General features: G+C 37.1%; 2 protein-coding genes across 11 annotated transcripts in view; one reads left to right on the top strand and one right to left on the bottom strand.

Moving 5' to 3' along the window:
• Positions 1-250: 250 nt before the first annotated feature.
• On the top strand, positions 251-5,488 carry LOC117605396 (transmembrane protein 47). 5 transcript variants are annotated; one of them, XM_034326694.2, is made up of 7 exons: positions 251-349; positions 994-1,083; positions 1,570-1,630; positions 2,725-2,911; positions 2,993-3,142; positions 3,232-3,294; positions 3,403-5,488. In XM_034326694.2, the coding sequence occupies exons 3-7, from the start codon at positions 1,580-1,582 to the stop codon at positions 3,615-3,617; spliced, it is 666 nt and encodes a 221-aa protein (XP_034182585.1). In that variant the 5' UTR covers positions 251-349; positions 994-1,083; positions 1,570-1,579; the 3' UTR covers positions 3,618-5,488. The 5 variants fall into 5 exon arrangements, with proteins under 5 accessions (XP_034182585.1, XP_034182599.1, XP_034182609.1 ...); XM_034326708.2 differs by lacking the exon at positions 251-349 and adding an exon at positions 553-694; XM_034326718.2 differs by lacking the exon at positions 251-349 and adding an exon at positions 718-748.
• Positions 5,489-7,999: 2,511 nt separating this feature from the next.
• LOC117605150 (rho guanine nucleotide exchange factor 10) overlaps positions 8,000-23,626 on the bottom strand; it is a 27,592-nt gene continuing 11,965 nt past the window's right edge. For 3 of the 6 annotated variants that reach the window (XM_034326138.2, XM_034326142.2, XM_034326153.2), the window contains 10 exons: positions 13,381-13,591; positions 13,064-13,301; positions 12,803-12,985; positions 12,427-12,723; positions 12,260-12,352; positions 11,959-12,183; positions 11,728-11,889; positions 11,412-11,618; positions 11,025-11,339; positions 8,000-10,953 (listed from right to left, as the gene is read on the bottom strand). In XM_034326138.2, coding sequence (XP_034182029.2) covers positions 9,076-10,953; positions 11,025-11,339; positions 11,412-11,618; positions 11,728-11,889; positions 11,959-12,183; positions 12,260-12,352; positions 12,427-12,723; positions 12,803-12,985; positions 13,064-13,301; positions 13,381-13,591 — 3,809 coding nt within the window. In that variant the 3' untranslated portion in view covers positions 8,000-9,075. Of the gene's footprint in view, positions 10,954-11,024; positions 11,340-11,411; positions 11,619-11,727; positions 11,890-11,958; positions 12,184-12,259; positions 12,353-12,426; positions 12,724-12,802; positions 12,986-13,063; positions 13,302-13,380; positions 13,592-15,415; positions 17,738-18,567; positions 18,966-23,626 lie in introns of those variants that run through there. The other 3 variants (XM_034326169.2, XM_034326161.2, XM_034326144.2) reach the window with 3 other exon arrangements.

Here is a 23,626-nt window from a genome sequence, read left to right as displayed (position 1 = left end):
TTCAATCTTACGTTAATTTACGTTAAAAAGATATGTATCACATATAAATAAAGATTATAAACAGAAAGAAGGCGATGAACAAATGCATCATTTTTCAATTAAAATTTTCCCTACACTTTTGTACAAGATTATTCTGAAATAATATTTAAACAAAAAAATGAATGAAGCGAATGATTAAATGTAAGCGAATACATATTCTCAACATAAACGTTTATGTGATCCCTCAAAGTGTGGTGGTGCTGACGTCATTCGATGACGTCATCATCATATTTAGATATGTCCACATGTTTCATACTCTCAATACCGTATTTGTTATTATTAATGAACTTGAAAATTCCTTTATAATGAGGTAACGATTCATGTTTTACATTTTATATACTACTAATCTCTATATGTTTTAAAAAATGAATAATATCTATTTCAAATACATTTGAATTCTTTCATAAGAAATCTTATATGTTTTGTTAGGAATATATTGTATTAAGAAATTAAAATTGTCGTGTATATAGATATGTATAAGTTGTAATAAAAAATACAGATCTGCTTCGTGCAGATAAATAATAATTTGTGGAAGATAGTATTGGCGTTCTTAATATAAAACATTGAATATCATTCTTTCATTGGATAACTCTCAGATTGTTACTTTGAAATCACTTTTTCTATTGGATGTAACAAGACAGGAATGCCGTGAGCAGTGAGTTTTATTCGTCGTTTAGGAAAAATACGTGAAATGCCAATCAGTATCGAGGTTAGAAATCTCAACACAAGAGCCAATAACAGCGTTTTTCTTCCACAAACCTTTCAAGTGATTATTCATTGAAACAATCTGCATTTTCTCATTGTATGCGTGTCAGCAGTCAGAAGGATAGAAGTGTGGAGTGAACAAACTGAGACCTGTTGTTGACATTTCTCATGACATAACCCTTAAAAGCAAATCGTGTTGTTGTTTATCTATTCGAAATTAACCTAGTATTAACAAACGATTTGTTTCAGCCATCGAATCTTGAGACTGAATTCTTCCATTTAGGACTTGATGTGTGTCATAGCGATTGATAAGGCTCTAAAGTGAATATATCGATTATTGTAAGTGTATTGTTTTGTTCAGAATAATTGTTAAAATGAAAAGTATTTTCCTATTTAATGTAGTGTACAGGACGTATAAATGATATTTTATATCAATCAGTACATATGAAAAATATTTATCAATATATATAATAAACCTCGCATAATGAACTAACATGCTTTTCCATTTTTGTAATTTGCTTATCTATGTATTATGAAAATCACCAATAGGTAAAATAGTACAATTGTATTTATTATACAAGTATATAATTTATGTCAGAACTTAAAAGAATTTGTTGACATAAAATGTAATGTTCATATGTAATAAATATTAACAGGATCCATAGAGCTTGTTAATGATCTTTCATTCCATTATCTGATCAAACATGGTTATTCATATAATTTTTTTATTATTTCTTATTCTTTATGAAAGTGTTACTTTTACTCAGTTACATTAATCTTTATTTGTTCCTTCATTATTATGAATTTATTTTATTTTTCTTCCAGCCAATTAACAATGCCACAAACAACTACCATTGAAACAATCACTATTACTAGACCATTAAAGGTAAGCTTCAATCTTTTATTATTTTCTATTTACTCTAATTATGATATTCTAGAAATTAAATTACAAAAAGTTGTACTTCATATTGTTAGAAGCAGTAAATGTACAAACTGGTAAAACAATTGTAATTGTACTAAAAAATTAGTATGGAGATAGATAAAATAATAAATACTTCAGGTTAAATTTGATTAAACATTAGATCAATATGACTAAATCTAAAGTTGTAATCATCTGTTGCTTTTATATTAAACATTATCGAAATCTGTTAAAAAAAAAAAAAAGAAAATGAGAGTAATCAGTTAAGAAAATGAAATTGTTTATACGATTATGATAAAGAAAAATTTCCTGTAAATGGAACACGCTCGTCTCAAGTTTCGTCTATATTAAAAAGCACCCTCTACCATGTACGCGCACTGCGCCACGACCTTTAATGGGCGCAGCTTCCCTGGAACCCAATTACTCCCCCAACTTCGAACAGAGAGTATCTCTGACTGACCTCGCTAAACGAACAACTTTTTTACATTTCTGACGAGCATTCAGAGAAAAACCCGTGATAATAATGTAATTCGCGCGATATTCAACCCGACGCGGCGAAAAAATTCTTTTGTAAATTTGATAAAAGTACGTAAAACGTGAAACGTGTTTACCTTGGAGGTGTTTGTCATTCGTGAAAGTTTTACCACTTTGAACAATCTCTATAAATGCTTTGTTGTCTATCGAGGGTGGTTCGTAAAAAGGTATACGATGTTCCGTAAGTGGTGTTTGTCACAAAAACCAAAAAACCAGTGAATTAGAAACGGATTTAATTGAATATTAAATTCCTCCTTTCATCCATTGGGACTAATCTTTACAAGTGTACTGTGGATCTACGATGATCATGTATACAGTCGCGGAAGATCACATGGGCGATACCGAAATCGCACAGGTATTTTTTTACTGATCTTTTGCGGCAAAGAGATAATAGCGTTATATCTATACTGGATCAATTGTTTTGCCTAACTATTTGTTGTGGTATCCTATGCAAATTTTCATTCTCTGATCTGATCTTTTTTTTTTGTCTTGATATTCATGAAAATGTTATTTTTTGTTGATTACAGGTGATAGCATTTATATGTGGAATAATAGTGATACTGTTGATGATAATGGGTTTAGCTTCTACAGATTGGTTAATGGCATTAGGATGGAGACAGGGTTTGTTTGCACATTGCATAGAAGAAGGTGCTCCTACACCTGTACCATTTAATTTGCCAGATACAGCTGGATGTTATCAGGCTAGAGATGTTGGTATGAAAAAGATGATCAATTTCACTTTGTGAGATTTCTCTACTCATGATTCTTCATTTACTTTTATTTTTATCTTTTTAGCCTATATGAAAGCAGCTGCTGCCTTGTGCGTGGTATGTTTGTTAACAGATATTGCTGCAACAATTCTCACTGGTCTTGGTTTAAGATCTCAAGATAACCGTGAGAAGCATAGGTATTACAGATTTGCAGTCTTCTGTATGGGTTTTGCATGTACGTACATTTAAAACTAATTAAGAGGTACTTTCTCCTCATTATTTTATGTACATGTATGAAAAGTAATACACTTTCTTGCATTTTAGTGGTATCCCTCCTAATAGCCTTAGTAGTATACCCTGTGTGTTTTGCTACAGAACTTAATCTCGGTAAGTATACGTATAGTTTTGTACAATTTTGAGATGTATCTTAAAATTTACATGCGTGAAAAGTATATCATTGATACAATAAAATTATTATAATGTATTGTGTTACAGGAAATCGAACGTCTTGGGAATTTGGTTGGGCATATGGAGTTGGTTGGGGTGCAGCTATATTTTTGTTCGGTGGAGCTGTGTTGTTATTATGCGATAAAGAAAGCGAAGAAATTTATTACAAAGAACGAAAGATCGTACGCGACGATATCGGCGGTGGAGGTTCTATGATCGGAATGGGACATCATGGTGGACGAAGTGGGACGCAATTAGCCTAGTGGCATTGCTCCCTGCCCGACGTTGTTCTCTAGGTGATTAACATTTTCTTTTTCTGTCCTCACCATTTGATATATATGTGAAGAAACGTACACACGTATAAGAGCAAATGGTTTTTATACATATGGTGTACTTGTTATGACAGCATATATTGGACATAATTATCACTTTGATATAGAACGTTTAAAACATCAGTCCATTATTGGATGTTTGACGAAACGAGGTTTGTAAGTTGACTGAGACTTGATAAATTTATTCATGGGTTACCAATTTCCACGTTTTTCATAGCAACAATTTCGGGACCATTGTTATTTTTAGTTTACTGTAGTATTGTTTCTTGTGTATATTATATAATTACAAATATTTTTTACACGGTATATTTACATTATTTTTTTTACTGTACTGATTAACTTTTTTATACTATTATAACGGTAGCATTGATGCTGCGTTAATTTGAATATCGCTTGATAACAACGATATATTTACTGTTGCTACTTAAATTTGTTGATTTACATTAATATAACTTTCACTGTGCCTCCATTAACGGTTTATCGTGTTTGGCTAGCTTAAAAAATAATCTTTGCTATTTGAAAAACAAAAAGTCGTATTTGTGTACTTAATATCAATTTGATATTTCATTGTTTGAGGACATTCTGATAACGATTTCAGCGATAAGAAGCTAAAAAATATGCGAGTAATTAATATAATTATAGTACAAGAACACTGCCCTTCTTTAGTCAAGTAATGATTTTTATGTTCATTAATTTCATTTTTACGTAACAATTGCAGCTTCGATTTAACTAGTATTTATTATGTTTTAGTATATTTCCTATGTGTGGTATGTACATATACATATTATATGCACATATAATTAGACGCTACTAATTTATTATTCGCTTACATTTACTTTTTCATATTATTATTATTATTAGAAGTGATATATGCTTTAATTAATATGATTTATATTATTGTGGTATTTACCAATATTTTTGGTATAATGTTACGAACTAGTAATGTTTACTACTTATGCTTCCATGTGTTTTGCAATAAATTTTGGCCAAAAATTGTTGTAAATGACATATCGTATGATTGCATATACGCACAGAAGTTATATAAATGAAATTATAAAAAATCAAATTAGGTAAACTAATCTTGAGTATTCCAAAAAAGTAAAAATATTAATTATAATAAGATTACATACTTGGGCACACTTGTTAATTATTACGAATAAGAATTTCTGAAATAATTTTTTCACCAGTATGAGTAATTACGTATCAGCAGCAAAATTATTAACGTTTATATTACATCGTATCAATTATTTTTATATTTATACAAGTCGATCTAAAGTCTTCCTTTATTTTTCATAAAAATATAAATGCTTCTTTATTGTTTTACGAAACATGCAAATGCTACCTCTGATAAATTTTCATTTTTCGAGTACCATTAAGTTATAGATACGTTAATTATATAAAAAGTGCGCAAAAGAAAGTAAAGGAAAAACACGTGTAATTCTTTCGTACGAAACAAAAAATACTATTTAGTTTATCTGCGTACAAAATTTAATTTAAGTTTCATGTTAAACGCGAAGGAAAAAGTTCAGATGTTATTGAGAATGAATTTACTAAATTATGGACATTAAGCAAGACATGTATGCAATGTGAGAGCTGACATACGTATGCGTTATGATGTTTCTGATGATATTTTCAATATTATGTAAAAAATGTAATATTGAAAATTCATTAAATGTAGTCGGACGTTGATACAGTTTCTAACAGTATTATGTATTTCATAGTAACTCTTAATTGGTAACCATTTATTTTTTTCATTAATCGAATGAACGGTTTATAATTTTTACCCATTGCCTGTAAGGAGAAGTTTAACTTCCTCACAAGTCGAGTATATTTTATGTTTAAACACAGCACTGAATATTTAAGTGTGCGATGGAATAGAGACAGCTCGGGCAGGTATTATGTATTATGTTATCTGCATTACATACGTGTACGTATATGTATATATATAGGTATTTTATAAATACATGTAATAGAATAATATACTTGCAGTTATTGCAATACTCTAAAGTCTAAAAAAAAAAGGAATATACAGCTCATATATGCATTTTGCATAATGTGGCTGATTGATCATGCTTTATATGAGACAAAAAGGATTTATATTTTAAAGCTAAGAGTTATAGTGTGTTTGATTCTTTACCAAACACTGGTCGATTTGCGCCTTTCAATTTTGATATACTTTTAACAAAATGAAGTACCATATAAGACTAAACGTAACCAAGTATTTAAATATGTTTAAAAAAAGTAACAAATGAACCATTAATATGTTAATTAAGTATATATATATATATATTATACAGAAAAGTGTACGCATAAATGAAAGATTTCAAGTTGTTGTTAACTGAATACAATTTATACATCTTCTCTGCTATACTTTATCTCTTAACTATTTTGAAGCAAAACAGAAAGTACTACTCCTAATGCAACTAATTTAAAGTTTCAAAATTGTCTAATCAAATCTACTTGAAATTTCAATTTGCGACTAAATAGTTTCTAAACTTCCAGTTAAGCTTTAATTTTCTTTTTATGTAAAAAAAAAAAAGTAATACTTTATCATATGCTTACACTTCTGTAGTAGAATGTCAATGTAGATAATAGACTATTGCTTAATACTTTACTGGCATTGTCATAAGTAAACAGATGAAATGATTGTAATTAAATGAGTATAGATATAACGTAGTATTAATAGAGCACCATATCAGAGTAAAAAACATTAGTTGTTTGTTACATGTATAAAATCAATTCTCTATCGTGTATAGTGAATGAAAAGTAATGAAATGAAGTATACTATAAGTCTAGTTTAACTTCTGTAACATATTCTTTTTTACGAAATCATATTAATATAAAACTGAAGTTACATGTTTAAGAAAAAAACACGATAGAGAAAACATTTCTTTTCAGACAACTGTTTAAACTATAGCACTTTTTTAATTTGTAAATCGTAATAAGATATCCGTCGAAAATTTTGAATGATTATTTACAAAATGAAAGAGGAATGCATTGTAGCGATGAATTTATGAATTTTAAACCGAAGTAGTAGAACGTAATTTACTGGATAGATAAAACATCTCATATTGTATAGTACACGTATCGTACTTATTCCATGCATATCGTAGTGTGTCACGAAACGTATTGACGTGAAAACAAATAAATAATGTGTAAATTCATTTTCCTTGTCGAGAAATGTTCAAAGCGATATCGGTAGAACTATACGAATGAATTATTTATGCGCCATATTATAAAATGTAAACATATCGTAATATTGTACAAAGAAATAAACTATATATCTGAAAAAAATGTAATACCGTCTATAACATTTTCTATAAACCTTACATCATTAATAAAAATTATACGTGCTCCGAACTGCCCCTGGCAGGAGGCAACCGGAGGAATTTTCAGGAGTAATGTTTAACAGAGTAAGAGGGGTTGCAAACCGGAAGGGGAAAGAATCTTACGTTTCTTTTTTTAAATAATAGTATTCAGCAATATAGCAATACAAATAGTAAAAATGATTAAATCGAAGAGATTTTTCGAAGAAACCTAACGTAACAAAATTTTCGAATTCATATTAACAATGATACAACGATACGGTCTTTTTAAGTAATAAATACATGTGCGCGTATTTTGCGTAATGCGTGCGTGTACGTGTATGGAACACAAGTATTGCTGAACAAATTTCACAGTATGTATCATCCGTATAAATACAAAATAAGATTACATTATATATATTTATATAAACCTAAACAAAAAAAAAAGGTAGTGTACAAAATATAAATCTATCCAGGATTTTAATAGAAAAATTAATTTCCTTTGAAAATATATATGTACACGCAGACTTCCGTTCGTCCATGCCGGTAGCAAAAAAACAACTTAACAGCACATTTGCGAAAAAACTATGATATACTTTTCTCACTGGGTAACTGATATAAATTTTTTTTTTCCTTTCTAATATTCTTTCTTTTTTTCCTATCACATTCTTTCTTGCTTTACGGGTTTTTCCATTTGCCGATCCTTTTTCCTCTTTCGAGAAATCTCTATCGCATTTGGCAGTAAAATATATATATATCATAGATGTTTAACGTGCTAACATTTTATAAAGGATATAAAATATCTTACGCACTCTCAGAAAATGCTATTAAATATACTGGACGTACAATCGTCCAGGCTATAGTGTAACAGCAATAAGAGACTTTTCAAAAAAAACGTCAAAATTAAACAATCAAATGTTGTACTACTGATTTCATCGTAAAACTAAACGTGCCCGATAAACTTGTACCGGAGTTCCGAACTGTTTCATTGTTCTTTTTTCTGTAGCATCGATGAATGAAAAAAAAATTAAAAAACAATTTTTAATATTGTCAAAAATTCTTTGTGGCCAAGTTGAGGCACTAATACATCAGAAGAATAAATCACAGGCACTGCTCTGTGCTTTTTTTTTTTATCTCACCCCGTACGGAAAGAGGCTCTTTATAAATTTTCATCAACAAGATTCGAAAATGAAAACGTGAAACTCTTAAAAATTTGATCCTCTTCAAAACAATGCGAAACGTCCTGCGTATAAAGACAACGTTTCATATTCGTATTATCATACAAATTCATATCTGATCATCGAGTTAAGAAAACTCGGGAACTTGAACCTTAAATCAGTGGTACTCGTTATTATTTTTCTGTACTATCATATTTATTATGATATCTGAAATAATTTTGAATTTCCGTAATAATTATAGATTATTTATCGAGGATACCACTGTTTTAAGTTTGTAGCTACTAAGAGATAACAATATTTATTAAAATATACCTCGAAACTTCATTTTCTTCTCAATAACGCGTACACTCGTATATTACTTAAAACTGATACATTTATTAATCCTTCTGTAAATATTTATAACCATAAATACGCAGGAGATTCTTAATTTTCCTCCAATTAAATTTTCACAACGAAGAGAAAAAGAAATAATACAGTTGAGATATAACTGAACAACGTATACGAGCGTACACGATAGACGGGAGTCTAATAACGAAACCTAAGACCTGTAATGAGACTACAAGATGTAAGCGTTGTTATAAAATACAAAAGACTTTTTATTTAGAGAGCTACGTGAAAACTAGATCTTTGCACTGCCGACAGAGTAAGGAGATTCGACTCGGTTAACCTGGTCTCGATATTACAGTTCATCGAACACCTGCCGTGTAACTAACTTAAAACCGCGTTAATCAATTAACAAATATCCTTATTACTTAAACGAATATCAGTTCGACGATAGCTTTTTTTTTTTGGTCCTATTTACCGATACTACGAGCTCATCATCGTGATCGGCCTGAAAGAAGCATTAAACCTTTCTATCCATACTGACAATAGTAGGCGTAACGATGGGCCTAATCTAACTGAGTATCATAATTTCATCTCCCAAAGCACGATATGAGCATCGTTGCTGTTGGGATCTTTGAAAGTGTAACCCGATTTAGAGGCCTTGTCGGGGACGGACTGCGCGTTCAGTTGTCTCCAATTGATGTAACCACGACCACCCATCAACGTCAGAACAGTCCGTTTAGGTTGCTCTACCTGCTGCAATGTCTTATTGATCTTTTTGCCATTTGGTTTCAGATTATTAGGCGGCGGTATCGCTTCCGGTACCGATTGTACTATACTACTGTTAGGGGTGGTCGTTTCGTATGGGCCATTTCGACTAGCTGTGCTACTGTTCCGTGACAATTTCCCAGTTTTCAGAGAAATATTTTCTTCGGAACCTGACGACGTGTACAGAGAACTGGCGTGAGAATCGACAGACCAATTCGATAAATCCAAGGACCTTGGTCTTGTAATCTTCATCTTCAATCTACGATCTAAGGTACTAACTTTATTTGGTATGGCTGCCAATTCTGGCTCGCTTCTTCTCAAGGATTCATAGATCGGATCGATACCGGAGCTGTTCTCGTTCTCGTAATCTTTTACGTACATCAGTTCACCGTATAAACCGTAAACGTCGCAATTCTCCCCGGAGCTCTGTGATCCGGACATCGAGCTCGAGAGAAAACCTCCACCAGAACCGAGACCTCTTGGGAGCGTTTTCGAACCTTTGTATTCGTACTCCTTGCTTCGTTTCCGTCTTAACATTACCGGGCTGCCTGCCAGTTGTTGCTTCAATTTAATAATACTATTTGACATGGAAGAATCCAAGCTCGCTCGATCCCTGGTACTTCTACTGTTCTCTGTTTCCTTCGACCTCAATTGCACAGTTTCCTCGTCATTGATCTCTTCCGTAGCGGTTGGACAGTTTATCGTGTTCTTAGGATTTTGAATAGCAAGGAGAAAAGTAATAGGACCGAAATGGGCGTGATAAGAAATATTTACACGGCCGCTGATGATGGGCACTCCTTCTAATCGGGGGAGAGGAATCGTCAAACTTATGCCTACGTTAGTACCAACCCAGAGAAGCCCTTTGCACGCCAACAGTGCTGTCACCGTGACAGTGGTCTGATTGTTATTTAAGTTGTCGCCGCATGAATTCGTAGCGTTATTCGATCTCGTCACTCTCAGTACATTGGACGCTATGTTGATGTCCTGTAAATGTTTAAACGTTTCCGTGTGATACAGGCAGACGGTGCTGGAATTTTTCAGAGCAACCCAAAGCCCAACTCCGGAATGAGCCATCAGTTTCACGCTACCAACATGTTCGTGTTGCACGCTGAAACTCTTTGTAATGTCACCATTCACCCCATGAAGTACCCAAACTTTCTTACCACAGGCAGCATACACCGATGTATTGATTGGCATCAAACACGAGACCGGTTCGCTGCCCAGGGATATTACGAATGGATCTCTGAGGTTCCAAGTGCCGTCCGCTTGTCTCTTGAACAAAAGAAGCAGACCAATACCCAACGCGACAAAAACATTGTCGCAGTGATGCTTGATCTGTATCACCGGGCCGGATACGGAGTAGTTTCCTAGCTGTTCTTGTTTCTCTGGCTCCGAGGCGGCGTAAATGATTATTTTCCGAGAATCTGTGCCCATCCAGACGAGATCGTTCGCCAACGATAACGGATCAGACGACACACCCTTTATAAATTCTATAGCAGCCACTCTAGTTTCTACTAAATCGAAAGCGGTGACCTGTTTCAGTAAAGTCGTCGATGCTGTTGTTGATTGACCGAATACTGTTATATGACTGGATATACCGTCTCCTGTACATATCCACAAGTAACTTTGACTTCTGCCACGACGCCTGGTGGGTCGAGAATTTTGCGTCGTATAGTAGCAACCGCAACGTACCTAAAGAAGGTTTATCTTAAGTACTGCTTTCCTGAAATTTAAAGTATTCTATTATATCGAAGGTGGCTTACTTCTGTTTGATGTTGCGAATGATACACTTGTTGCGAGCTAACGAAAAGTGGCATTTTCGTGGATGGTCTTTGTTCTTGTTCAGGTACTTCCCAAGAAGGAGAATTGTTCGGATCTAAGGCTAGTTGGGCTAACCTAAGTTCTGTTATCCAGTCTTTTTTTACTAGAGGATTCTCGGTTTGGAACGTGTACATCTGGCCTTGTTTCGTTACTAACTGTAAACAACAACTATCTGCCCAAACCATATCCTCGTCTTTTTGTTGGATCGAAAGTTGTATAGACTGTAAGATTTGCTTAGTTTTCTCAAGCGTCATTCCCTTTAAATCAAAAACATTCATTTGTACAAATACATACAATACCAAATGACTTAATTAACTATTATTCCTTACCTCGTATTTACCCTTTAGTTGTGCAACTAAATCACTTATCCTAGACATCACCTCGTAATCGTGCATTAAATCGTTCATTTCTACACAGAGATTATCCGCACCCGCTTGTCCACCCTCTCCGCTTTTGTCGGACTTCAGGCTGCCACCTTTGTTCAAGCCGGCAGTCAATAAGCGGCTTAGCGTTGGCGAAGTACTTGTATCCTGAATCTGTAACAAAATATATACATGTCTTATCCGCCCTGTATAACACCGTCGCTATTATCGCTATTGTCATAATAACGTTAAGTATGCTAAGTCTCAAACTACAAGTGCATACCTCTATATCTGATACAGGATACGTCCATTTTAAGGTTAATCTCTCGCTTCCACTGAAGTCCTCTGTGGACCGTGGGGTTACGGAAACGCATACTACGAGATCGTTTAACAACAATAACCTTCTTCTCTTGGATTTAGTTATCATGCCATTTTGATTAAACTCCTATAATAATTGATTTTACATGTAAATAATACATGTATTGCATTGTGATATTAAAAGTTATACGCTTACCAGTTGCGTGACGTTATCTTCTCTAATAAGATACCTGGACGAAGACGAGAGAGGACGATGAGATAATTTACCAGACACGTGTCGTAACATTTCTTTAAACGCTTGAAACTGTTCAGCTTCTCGTTTCCTTTCGTTCAACATTTCCGCCAGGCTCTCTAATTGGGTCAACGCTAATTGTAACGACATTCTATCGTGATGTCCTTGGGGCGTATGTTTCAATAAGTCCTAATGAAAGTTTGTATCACTCTGATGCACAATTAGTGTAAATCAAATTAAACGTGCAACTCGTTGATGTACTCACTTGCAAGAACAATATAAATTGTGGAAACCTCTGTACGGGTTTAACCATTAATCCGAAAAATGACAGCCTATCGTGTGCGCTTATTTGTTTAACCTGTAAATATTGTAACAACGAATAAAAATGATGACTCGAATAAAAGGAAAGGCAATAGTTGTCCAGGCACGCACCTTGAAAAAATCAGCAAGTGCAGTCTTTCTTTTTGATTCTTGCTTAGCCAAGTCCATAGCTACTGAAAAATTATTTATAAACCCGCTATAAATGTCGAGAACGATAGCTTTACTGAAACTCGCTACAAATACGTCTCCTAACTTTTCATCTTTGTCCCATGAACGAACGCATTCCGCTAACGCGATTCTGAACAACGTATGGCATTGCAGAATCTCAGGCAATCTATGAAACAAAGTCGCTATTTTCGCCTGACTCAATATAGGCGGCGAGGACTCCTCCAAAGGTTTCTTGTAATCCTGAAACGGTATCCGTTAATATCTTCGATTCCACGAAATACTTGCTAAACGGATACATGTATTAGAGATGATACGATACATTTACTAGCCTCTGCAACGTGGACACGTAACTGTTCTCGGAGTGTACTATAGCGGCTACTATGTGTCGACGTTTCAGCTGTTGAGGAGTTAAATTCGGAGGTGTCGGTGGAAGAGCAGGCGGCGTTTGTCTGCGTTGTTGCATACACTGGAACTGCACAATCGCGCTGTTCTCTTCTTCGACCTGATACAAGTATATACAGTTAAATAAACCTATTAACTACCTAAATAAACATCTGAATAAATTCTGGCAAAATCTTGCCTCGCATAGTTGCGGCATTTGAGGGGTTTTGATGGGACTTGTGAGAGAAACAGTATCAGAGGAATCAACATCGTATTGCTGAGTTGATCCTCTTCGAATGCTAAACCATCTGGATAGTCTTCCATGGTTCCCGGGCGAATCCAATGGGTCAGCATTGTTCACTCGCATATTCTGCGACCTCCACTTGTCGCACAACGTCCTCGCCTTGTGCAACGTGTTTCTCAATTGGCAATTACTTCTGCGACGAATTAACAATTGTTTAGATTAATTAAACACCGTTACAATATACGAGCAGCCGAGCAGGAAAGGATGCTTACTTAATACTGATATTACTCTTCTCGCTTTCATCGTCCGAAGAGAGGTCATGATCCGACGCCGAGCACCAAGAGTCCTCGCTTCTAGCCGATTGCGTGGAAGTGTTCGACCTGGTTGCCTCCAACGAAGGATGCTGTCTGTGCGTTTGGCCGACAGTTTCCATTTTAGTCGGTCCTACGTCATCCCATGATCTGCACCTTGAACGTGGTTCATCTGCAACGATACAATGCGTTGTTACAACCAGAGGAAGCGTAAAGTTGACTCCCTGACAGAAAATTCTTGAGAATATTTCAAAATTCATTTTCATCCAAGTTCTGCTTATTAACAGCAGTAAACTATCATAGATTTCGCAAGAGCTAAACAATCTCTTCGAGATCAAGACCACTCATTACCATACGCCTTAAGACTGTTGTATTTTTGTGAAACACGTGACGACAGTCTCTATTTATACAATTATGCGTCAATCGTATATGATTCGATCATTTGTTCCACGAAAGTTGATCAAATCGTTACTGAAAAAGGCCATGCGCCTCGGAGACAATTTTCTACTTTCACATTTACAAAAGATAATAAACATTTTATCGATCATAATCGTTGCATAAAAGCTTCTTAAATATTTGCAACTTACTAAACGGAAGAATTCGTATCAATTCCGTTGGGGAAATGTCTACAAATGTGTTTAGATACAACTATGCACACAGATACACGAGTGAGTCACTTCTTGAAATTCGTAATGCTGATCAAACTGCATCTTACATATGCATAGCTGACCTTTACTCGGTGTACGCTATGAATTTACTAAAAACATTTTTTTTTTTTTATCGCAAAAAGAAGAATAAGTAAAGGTCATCTCTATTGTTCTCGAGATGACGACCATGACAATTGTACATACGTTACCATTTCTTTAATAAGTTTCATTCGATTATACACGCAGTCGCCCCATAAATCAATACTAGTTTAATGGGAAAGAAGTGGGCTGTATTTGAAATTAGGAGAAATCGTTCGCACAGGTATGAGAAATAATCGAGATATTGCTTTCTAATTATCTATTTAATTAGAGCCTCGATTGTCTCGTCGATTCGAACTCTGGTTCCGGAAGGCGCCATCTTGGATCCAGGGACTTACCGGCTAAGCAGCGAAAGGTGCAGTGACCAAGGGATGATTTCACATTCGAATATCTTAGAATTGTTTTGCTTCCGACAGCAATAAAGAGACATAAAGAAAATTTTGCAATTTCATCTTCCTTACTCATCGCATCGTTTTCAGCAGGAAAATCTGAAAATATACGCGCGAGTGACGCTCGCTCGTTTATTCTGAATATCGTTTTATGAGCTTTGTGTGGTCTACGTCAGTTCGCCTGTCGCTCTCGGCAATCGTTCGAGTTAAACACTTGACTCGTTCCCACGTTTCGGAGATAGACACAGACAATGGTCAATGTTTACCTACTCTCTTATACAGTCAATCATACAGGATTCTATTCGCATACGTTTCATCTCGGTAACGTACAAGATGTACAAAAATATTGTTACAAAGTTCAGTAGGAGTAAAAAAACTTCCTTAGCAACTGTCTACTAAATTATTGATTACCGACAGTCGGCAAGTGGATGACATATTGTATGTAATTTAATAAATAAGCGAAATACGTTTGTTAAAAACGTTGAATATTAAAAGAAATGGATGATTGAGTTTATGTTCGCTATCACGTGCCATTTATAAATGTGGGAAAGTACGAACGAAATGCAGTCGCGTTAACCAGATAGTCACCCTGATGTTAGCACCGAGGTAACTTGAGTGCGGCACGCACACCGGAAGATCCAATAAAACCAACAACGCGTGAACCTACCACTTCCGCACGGGGGACTGTCAGCATCCACGGTATCGTTAATTGCGAGAGAAAAGATCACTGTAAGTTCAAGTTCAAAGGATGCAAGTCTTTCGTTTCAGAATTTATGTCTGACACCGTATTATACTCTTTCTACAGTTAATTACACGTTGTTTGGTTATATTTCTACTGGAAAGATATAGGTTATGTGTCACCTGCGATCAACGTAAAGCTCATTACTGTTGCACGGTCGATACACGTTGTCGTCGTGTTGCCTTTTTACCGATAATCCTGGAACCTTGGATCTGTATCTTAATGGAATTAGTCACTGAACATATTCATCAGGTTGTGTTGGATGCATTATATAATTCTGAACGCATAATCCAGCCGAGCATGTGGATTGCTACATCAATGTTTGAAATTTTCAGTCCGACATGAATATTGCAACGCGTCAAGCTCGATTTCTCAACCGGCTGCTCTTTACTAGCTTGAATTTGATTAAGAGCAAATTCAAGGAAAAATGCGCAGTGTCACGTTCAAGGCTATCCTAGATCTTTCAATATTTCTGAATTTTATACTCTTGATAGAGTATAATATAAAAATAGGCAAATTTTGCAGGGGAGGACCAGCCGCCATTTTGGTACTCCAGGCTCATCTCAACCCTAACCCAATTTTAACCAATGTCCTCGAACTAATCAAATTTATGATAATAATGAAGCCCATTAAACAGATCATAAGATTTAACCAAAAATATTCTTTTAATATCATGCCATTGGAGAGATGTCATGCATACAAATTACGTTTCTTAAGCAACAATGTGATCTGAAGATGTATGAACGATTATGATTATGAGACATTATTATGCGACAGCATTACATCATTTGTTTCATAAATGGTAAAGACCGAATCGGTAAAAGGAATATTCTAATTCTTGAATAGCATTAAATTTACTTGCAAGTAAAAATTCCTATCGAAAGAGGGGAAGACAATTTATCAATATTGCTGTATATGCAGCTGCAATATTGATATATTTTTTATTTTATCGTGGCAATAAAGAAGTCGAAGTTTCAAAAACAAGCGATAAAACAATGACTTCATTGATGGACGTTCGAACGATACACCTAGCCGGTTGGCGGAGATTTAAATCGAGTACTTTTACAAAGGGAAAAGAAATTTAAGAGAAGAACATCGTCAACGTACAAAGATTTTATAGCTCCACCTTGTGCAATGGGAAAAAAGGCTAAAGGTTCAAGGATGAAAAACATAGATCTTCGCGCCGTATCCTTTCTTCTTGCAAACCGGAAATCACCACGAACGACACATAACGCATTCAAAATGTTCACTCGACACGTCAGTTCGGCCTCGAGACTGACGTTACACTCGTTTCTACAATCGTGGTATCTTATATGAGCGGAAAAATAAAAGAAGAGCAATAAACCGAGATTTTAGTAAACTTCGCGCTGAAATACTTTCAAATTTGCCGAACCAAAGGTTTGTAATTCTTTTTTACTTGATTATTTCTCATTTCCAGTTTTCCTTGAAGTCTCCTTGGATGCTACACTTTCTCGAGATTCAAACGACTGGGTGATAACTCAAGTCCACAGACTTTCAGAGGCCACGATAAGATCAGCAAGAAAACGTAAATTCTCCATCGGTTTATCACGGAGTGTCCTTGTAAATGTATGTTACAGTAAAAGCGTAAAGTCTAATAAATATATTGAGATGGATCGCGCGGACCTCCTAGAGAGACCTCCCCTACGCTTCCATTTAACAAAGAATCCTCGTTTGCCCGAGACTGTACGCTTTACTAGTCAATGTACGCGCTTACTACTTTGATTTTACTGTAACAGTAACGCTTATCAATCTTCAGTGAACCGAGTGAAACAATGCATCGATGCTCTTTGAACGGTGCTTCGAAGAATGAAAAACGACGACTAGGCAGATCGGACCTTACAGGATAAATCATCGTCCACTACGCACCATTGGCAGCAGACTTGGGTCATTACTGTCTTCGGAGATAAACACGACCGGTCGAGACACCCCTATTGCTTCGTAGGTTTTACTCGCACGCAGGAAGTCGATTATCGCGCCACCGTACATCGTATACACAGCGATCAAGAAAATCATGTTCAATAACGAGGAGGAACATGATCGCCAATTTAAGGATCGTTTAAAATCTACTTAATTTTATGCTACCTGCTATTACCGCCATTTCATTGGATAAATTTTATGCCACGCTATTAAATATATCATTCGAAATAATTAACTTTCCTCTTCTTAATTCCTATCGTTAACTTAAAACACAACCGAGTTATGCATTTACCTCCAGTTGATTAACAAGTATTTTATTTTTATCATTGAAATCTCTGGGGAAATATTTGTGAAGTTTTCCATTCTATATTTTATTTAGAAACCGACTTCTGCTATTTGCATTTAAAGTACACGTACGCGAGTTAAGGATGACTCGTTTTCTCGATTCAACGAACACTGAAATTATTTTTTCAACGCGTGTCGCAACACGGACTTTCACGAACGAAAATGTTTGAAAACTTATCGTCCTCCGCCCACGCGGCTTGGCCACGCACGAGTGAACCGAGTACAAACGTGTCGACTATCTAGCGCGTGCATGCACAACAGAGACGAGCACGTGTTCTTTTACAAGGAAAAATATTTTCCAGCATTTCTTTTTTCTTCTTTTCGAAAACAACGCACGCGTTGCGAATAGATTTACCCTCGGTTTATTCGCACAACAAAGAGGACCCCGGTGCAAAGAATTCCTTTGAGAGCAACACGCATTTTTAACCCTTCAGGCTTTAGTATTTAAAATATTTTTAAAATTTATTAATTTAAATTCGTTTGTAAAAAGAATACTATTCCGTGCACGCGAATGTACACGTGACACAGTTTCGCCTCCACCCCATCGATTTCATCCCCCCCCGAGAGCTGACAAGTTTTGTTTGCAAGTGACGTCCAATAAATATAACTGTTCGATATTAATATGACATAACGAATGGAACTCTGTTATCGAAATACCCGCTCGTTCCCATTTCACGAACAGATCCACGGGAAATGAAGTCCAATTGTGTCCGCAATTCCGAGTCGTTGCAAGCTTGTAAAGCATAACGAGAGAACTTGATTCTTAACGGAATATTAATATCTAAAGCAACGTTATACTATTTATGCAAATTAAGTAGAGTACTTATGATTCTACTCTATCCGAAGTACGGTCATTTCCAATAAACTGGACAGTTTGCCTACTAATTAGAAAAGCAGCCTCAAGAAATTTCCTTCATTCGCAGATGCATCTCCGAATAACGTAATCCATAAGTTCGCACAGTCGCTGTCTAGTTAAATTACTCATACTGACCGGAAAATCACAGCAAGGACTACTGGAAGCGATGGGACCACCTCATCCTCTAATCCAATCTATCCTCGGCATCGAAGCACCACTTAAAAAATAACATATCGCGCAAAATCTTTATCGACGCACTCGAGGGACCTCCCTCTGTGTTCGCTCTTTTTCTCCGAATGTAAACACGACCGATAAGAGGAACGTCGACCGTCGAGCCTCGACACACGATCGACACTATTCCTTGGGCGAGCCGAGTCGCGTCTCCGATTCTCCGTAGCGGTCGCTTCGACCCACGCGTTCTTACTGGCGTAACAGAGACAGCCAGAGGCAGAGTGGCTTATGCTTGTGTCTCTCCCGATGCACGCGATAGCGCGGGCGCATGCGTTTCACGGATGTCATCTGCGCGTTAAATGCAGCCAACTACGTTCCGTCGGTGCATGTAGGTACAATACCTTCGATTGCTTCCACGCTTGCGAATGAATCTTTACAACGACCCACCCTACTATCGCGTGGGAGAGCAAGGGTGCACTCTCCGATCGTTTCAATGCCTTCTATTGTTTCAATGAATCGAGCAAGGTATACAGTACAAACAACCCGTTTCTATGTAACTGCCGCGGTTGACAAAAGAATTAGTTATAAAAAGAAGTGATACACGGATGCGATATATCGGCCAGTTACGCGGTGATTCACCGGTAACCCGGTGACTAGTCGAACCGTGTATCGAACCGACTAGATATAATCAAAATAATCCTAAGTAATTACATATAAAAGCATGGAACTCTTAGGCGATTCGATACGGAAGGTGCGGGTGTCACTCGAGCAATTCGTCACGGCAAGTGCATCGCGCAAGAGACTTATTACGATTGGTAACAGGCACTTAACTCGTTTCGCGGACCATTTTCCCTGGGGAAGCTCGGATCACGATTTATAAAATATCGCATGAAATTCGCGTGTTGCGAAAGCACGGTTATCGATACCCTGGTCCCTCGTTTATCTACGCGTGTGTACACAAAGGGACACGTATCCGCAGTAGATTCGTATCGTAACTTACACCAGTTACTTGTTAATGGAGCACCGGGGCAATATGGTCCCAGGCCAGGTTTTATCGCTTGTGCTTCCAGTCTGTTTATTAATTCTACGCGCGCATACGCTCTACAGGGTGTACTGAAATGAAATCCACGCTCATACGTACCGGTAAAGTTTGCCAGTTTCGTTATAGAACACCCTGTGTATTTACACAATGGGAGAGCTTTGCAATTGTTGCTTTACTCGCGCGCGAAGGTCCTATATTCGGAGTACATTTAATTTTCCGCTAGAATGACTGAAAGAAAAATAGAGCATTGTTCTTGTTTGATTAAAACTTTTCCAATTCGCGTTTATCTCGCTCGTTGTACTCCACAATTTATAGAGTGAATCTGCTGACGTATACGTGTTGCTATTCGAAGTACATACAAGGGAGGGAGGAGGTGGCTCTATTTCAAACGTTATTACGCATTCGCGAGTGGAAATGCATTTTCCACGTACGGTGCGAAGAGGCATTAAGGCGTCCTTTGAAATTTCTGTTTTAATACCGAGAACACCGTGGTACCTACGACAGGTGCAACGGTTCGAGCTCTTTCGGTTTTAGTCCTCGGTAAACAAGTCTAAAACAAACAGGAAATAAGCGAGCAGCTGCGACGATAACTTGTGAATTCGCCATTGTACAATTATCACTTTACGATATACCATGGAAAATATAAAAATTCGAAAAATTTTAAGAAACACCCTGTACAGAGAACAGATGGTTATGCAGTATACATCGGATACTGCAGCTTGAATGCATCGGTATGCATGAAATCCGCGGCACAATTCAAGTCAGTGGAAACAGTTAAGCTCGCCTGTTGTATCGGAGACACCTACATGAATGCAGTTCGCCTACGAGCGGTATATACATATTGTTTCCTTCGTTCGAAAATAGAAGCTGGTACGCATCCTCCTTTGATTGTGTTCCTTTCAATGCAACCCGCTGTTTGCTTGGTACAGGTTACATAGAAACCGGCACATCGGACGGATAAAGCTAAGCGTGCAGGTGCAGCGCGGCAATGCACAACAAACTGCAGGTACACCAGGCGTTTTCTCACACAAAGGAGCGCGGTAGCTGCAATACCAGAGATGCATCCCACACGACGCGCTCAACTTTCTCGCTTACAGAGATATTGAACGATATGAAGAATTCCATTCATACATTCGCTAATCCATCTTTTGAGAAAAAAAAAAAAAAAAGAAAAAAATTAAGATAGTAATGGATTTAAGTAACGCAAGAATCATTATCAATCACGAGGACAATTCAATTAAACAGAGGATATACTATTCTTGCTTTCCGGAAGTCTCTTGTAAAACGTATTGCGTCACAGGTGTGTACACATACGTCATATTGTGCTATACCAATACGACTCAATTAACCACCACTACTATCACGCGTATCGTTTATCTTCGTTAAACGTTCTGTATTTCCGTCGCAATGTTTTTAGTCGTTATTCTTGCAAGCCTTGCGTGGGTCACGCAGGTGATTTAGCGTGGGTCACACCGATTCACTAATGCTCCACTCGCAGCGTTGTAGCGAAAACATAACCTCGATATTGGAATGGAGAGTCGAGCATAAGTGGATCGGACCTAACCGAACCTAATGAAGCTTGATCGGTGGATCGTATATGCGTTAATTAGTTAAAAACACTTGTAACAGAAAGTGTGGGCCTACATAATATAAGTCTGGCAACAGCGCGCCACTTGAATGCTCATTGTAAGCACGTAGACCTGGCTTGTGTGTGCCCGAGTCGTGTGAGCGGCTCACGGAGAGGCCAGCTTTTTACAGTGACACACGTGCTCCCCACTAACTTTATTTCTGACGACAGAGTTCACGATTCGAGGAGTCATCGGCACGAGAATACTTCCTTTTTCGCTAGCGGGGAGCCGAATTTACTGCGACTACGCACCCGGTTATCCCTGTCCCCTTACGCGTTCGCATTTAAACACACGCATAACTGAGATTAGCGGCAACCGCGTCTTCTCACCCGTAGGCACCCTACAAATTCGATTTTCGATCGATACCAATGTAGATCAAAGAAACCTTTTGTCATGGATGAATCTTGAATGAGGAGGTGTTACATAACGGAGAGACCAATGACCTCGACCGTTATGAACAATGACTGGAAAATGATTAGAAACCTTGTTGTTTAACCCCTCCTTCGGAGGTTAACCTTCGGTCGATAGGGTGGGGTCGAACGGAAACGCGGGAAAAATATTACAAATCAACGATTCGCTTCTTTCGTTCGATTCGACGCTTATTTCGAACGAAATCGAATTGTTAACTTACTTTGAATAAATACACACCAGTCTAAAGGCATTGAACTCTACTCGTGGTGTGTACCTACCTGTGGGAGAGAGGAAAAGTAAAGGCGAAACAGGTTTTAGGAAAAGCGAAGTAATTCGCGTCCTACTAAATAATACAGGTTAATATCGAATTACGCGTATATGCCGTGCCATTATCGTTACGAATTGCCTTTTGCGGTTGCAGACACGCGATGCTCGTCACGGTCAGTGTCCCATTTTGCTCTCGCTTCATATTTTTTTATCTTCCACCTAACGTACGGTTTTGTACTGATTTTCTTACTGTTAATACCTCCTCCTCGCTCGACGTTACTATGCACGCTTTCATGGATTATGTATCTGGTTAAATATTGAAACGATGACGAGGCACGAACAGTCTAGATACGTTTATCTGTTCGCGCGAAAAAAGCTTTGCTTGCGTAAGAAACCTCGTTTTGGATTGGCGAAGACAGAACGTTAACGTTAAACGCATAGTTAGGGATAAATTAATATGGTACCAAATAAGTACTTATTTCGTATCAAATGGTCGAGTAAGTACGCTCGAATTGCATGATCAAAAACTTATCAATATAGTTACCCCTAGACCACGTGGTCACGTGACCCGACGAAACGCCTAATTCCCCTAGCATAGATCCGAACGGTGTTTTATCGACGTCTATGAATATTCAATCGGACGTGTTAGACGTACAATTATTCGTGTCGTTTCGAAAGATACAAATTAGTATCTATTTGTTCCCTTTCACTATCTCAACCGGTTCATCTACGTATACAATTGAACGACTGAAATACGACGGTACATTTATTTATTTTTTTTTTTCATAACGAGCGAAATACCGACGGCCGGTATGACATTTCAATCTGTACTTTTATAAGAGAAAGCACGCCCACGCGTGAATAACAGGTCCTACAGATCTAGGAGACACTCGATACCGTACGGTGCGGTTTAGAAGTCCATACATCACTCGGCATAAATTACCATATTAACTAACCGTATTAACTAACCGGGGTAAATGGGGTTGCTTAAGCGTCCCAATCTCGGATTACGATAAATTATAATTTTAAATCGATATATTACAGGTGTCGCGTGTACTACGCCCAATCTACTCGGTTCGAGGCGTGTCGATTACTAATATAAACGCGCTCCATGATTCTGAGATAAAAACATACGGTTAATATTTTCATATAACATCCACGTTACTTGTTTACGACATACAACGCCCGCGAGTGACGCGAATCCGACCAGAAGGAAATAAAATTGCAAAATTCATACCCCGTAAAAATTGAATCATAAATATACGTAGAAAAGGAATGTTGAAAGTGTCAATGATAGTTTATCAAAGATAAATTAAGATCCTTCGATTTGGACGCCTGAAAATCGTGGCTGAAGGGTTATTTATAGATCACTGGTAACATTATCGACCGCCTTTATCGACACGTTACCACGAAACTTACGCGCTATAAAACGGATAAAAAATATGATTACGTCATTGGGAGATCGTAAAGAAAATTGAACGCGTTGATTGGCATGTGGCTCACCGGTGATCGGCGTCACGAATATTTTTCAATGTTAATTAAATCGATCGAATTGTTCGCGATAGGATTGAACGGTAAACGAGATATGGACGATGCATCAAGAACGCGGAACGGCCACTGTCCTGAAGCTGACGCTGCACGATACGGACGTTTCATCGTTTCCACGCAACCGTGC

The sequence above is a fragment of the Osmia lignaria genome, chromosome 9 (assembly GCF_051020975.1).
Source record: "Osmia lignaria lignaria isolate PbOS001 chromosome 9, iyOsmLign1, whole genome shotgun sequence".
Taxonomy (NCBI): Eukaryota; Metazoa; Arthropoda; class Insecta; order Hymenoptera; family Megachilidae; genus Osmia; species Osmia lignaria.
Note: the sequence above shows the minus strand (reverse complement) of the source record. Positions and strands in the feature narration are given on the sequence as shown.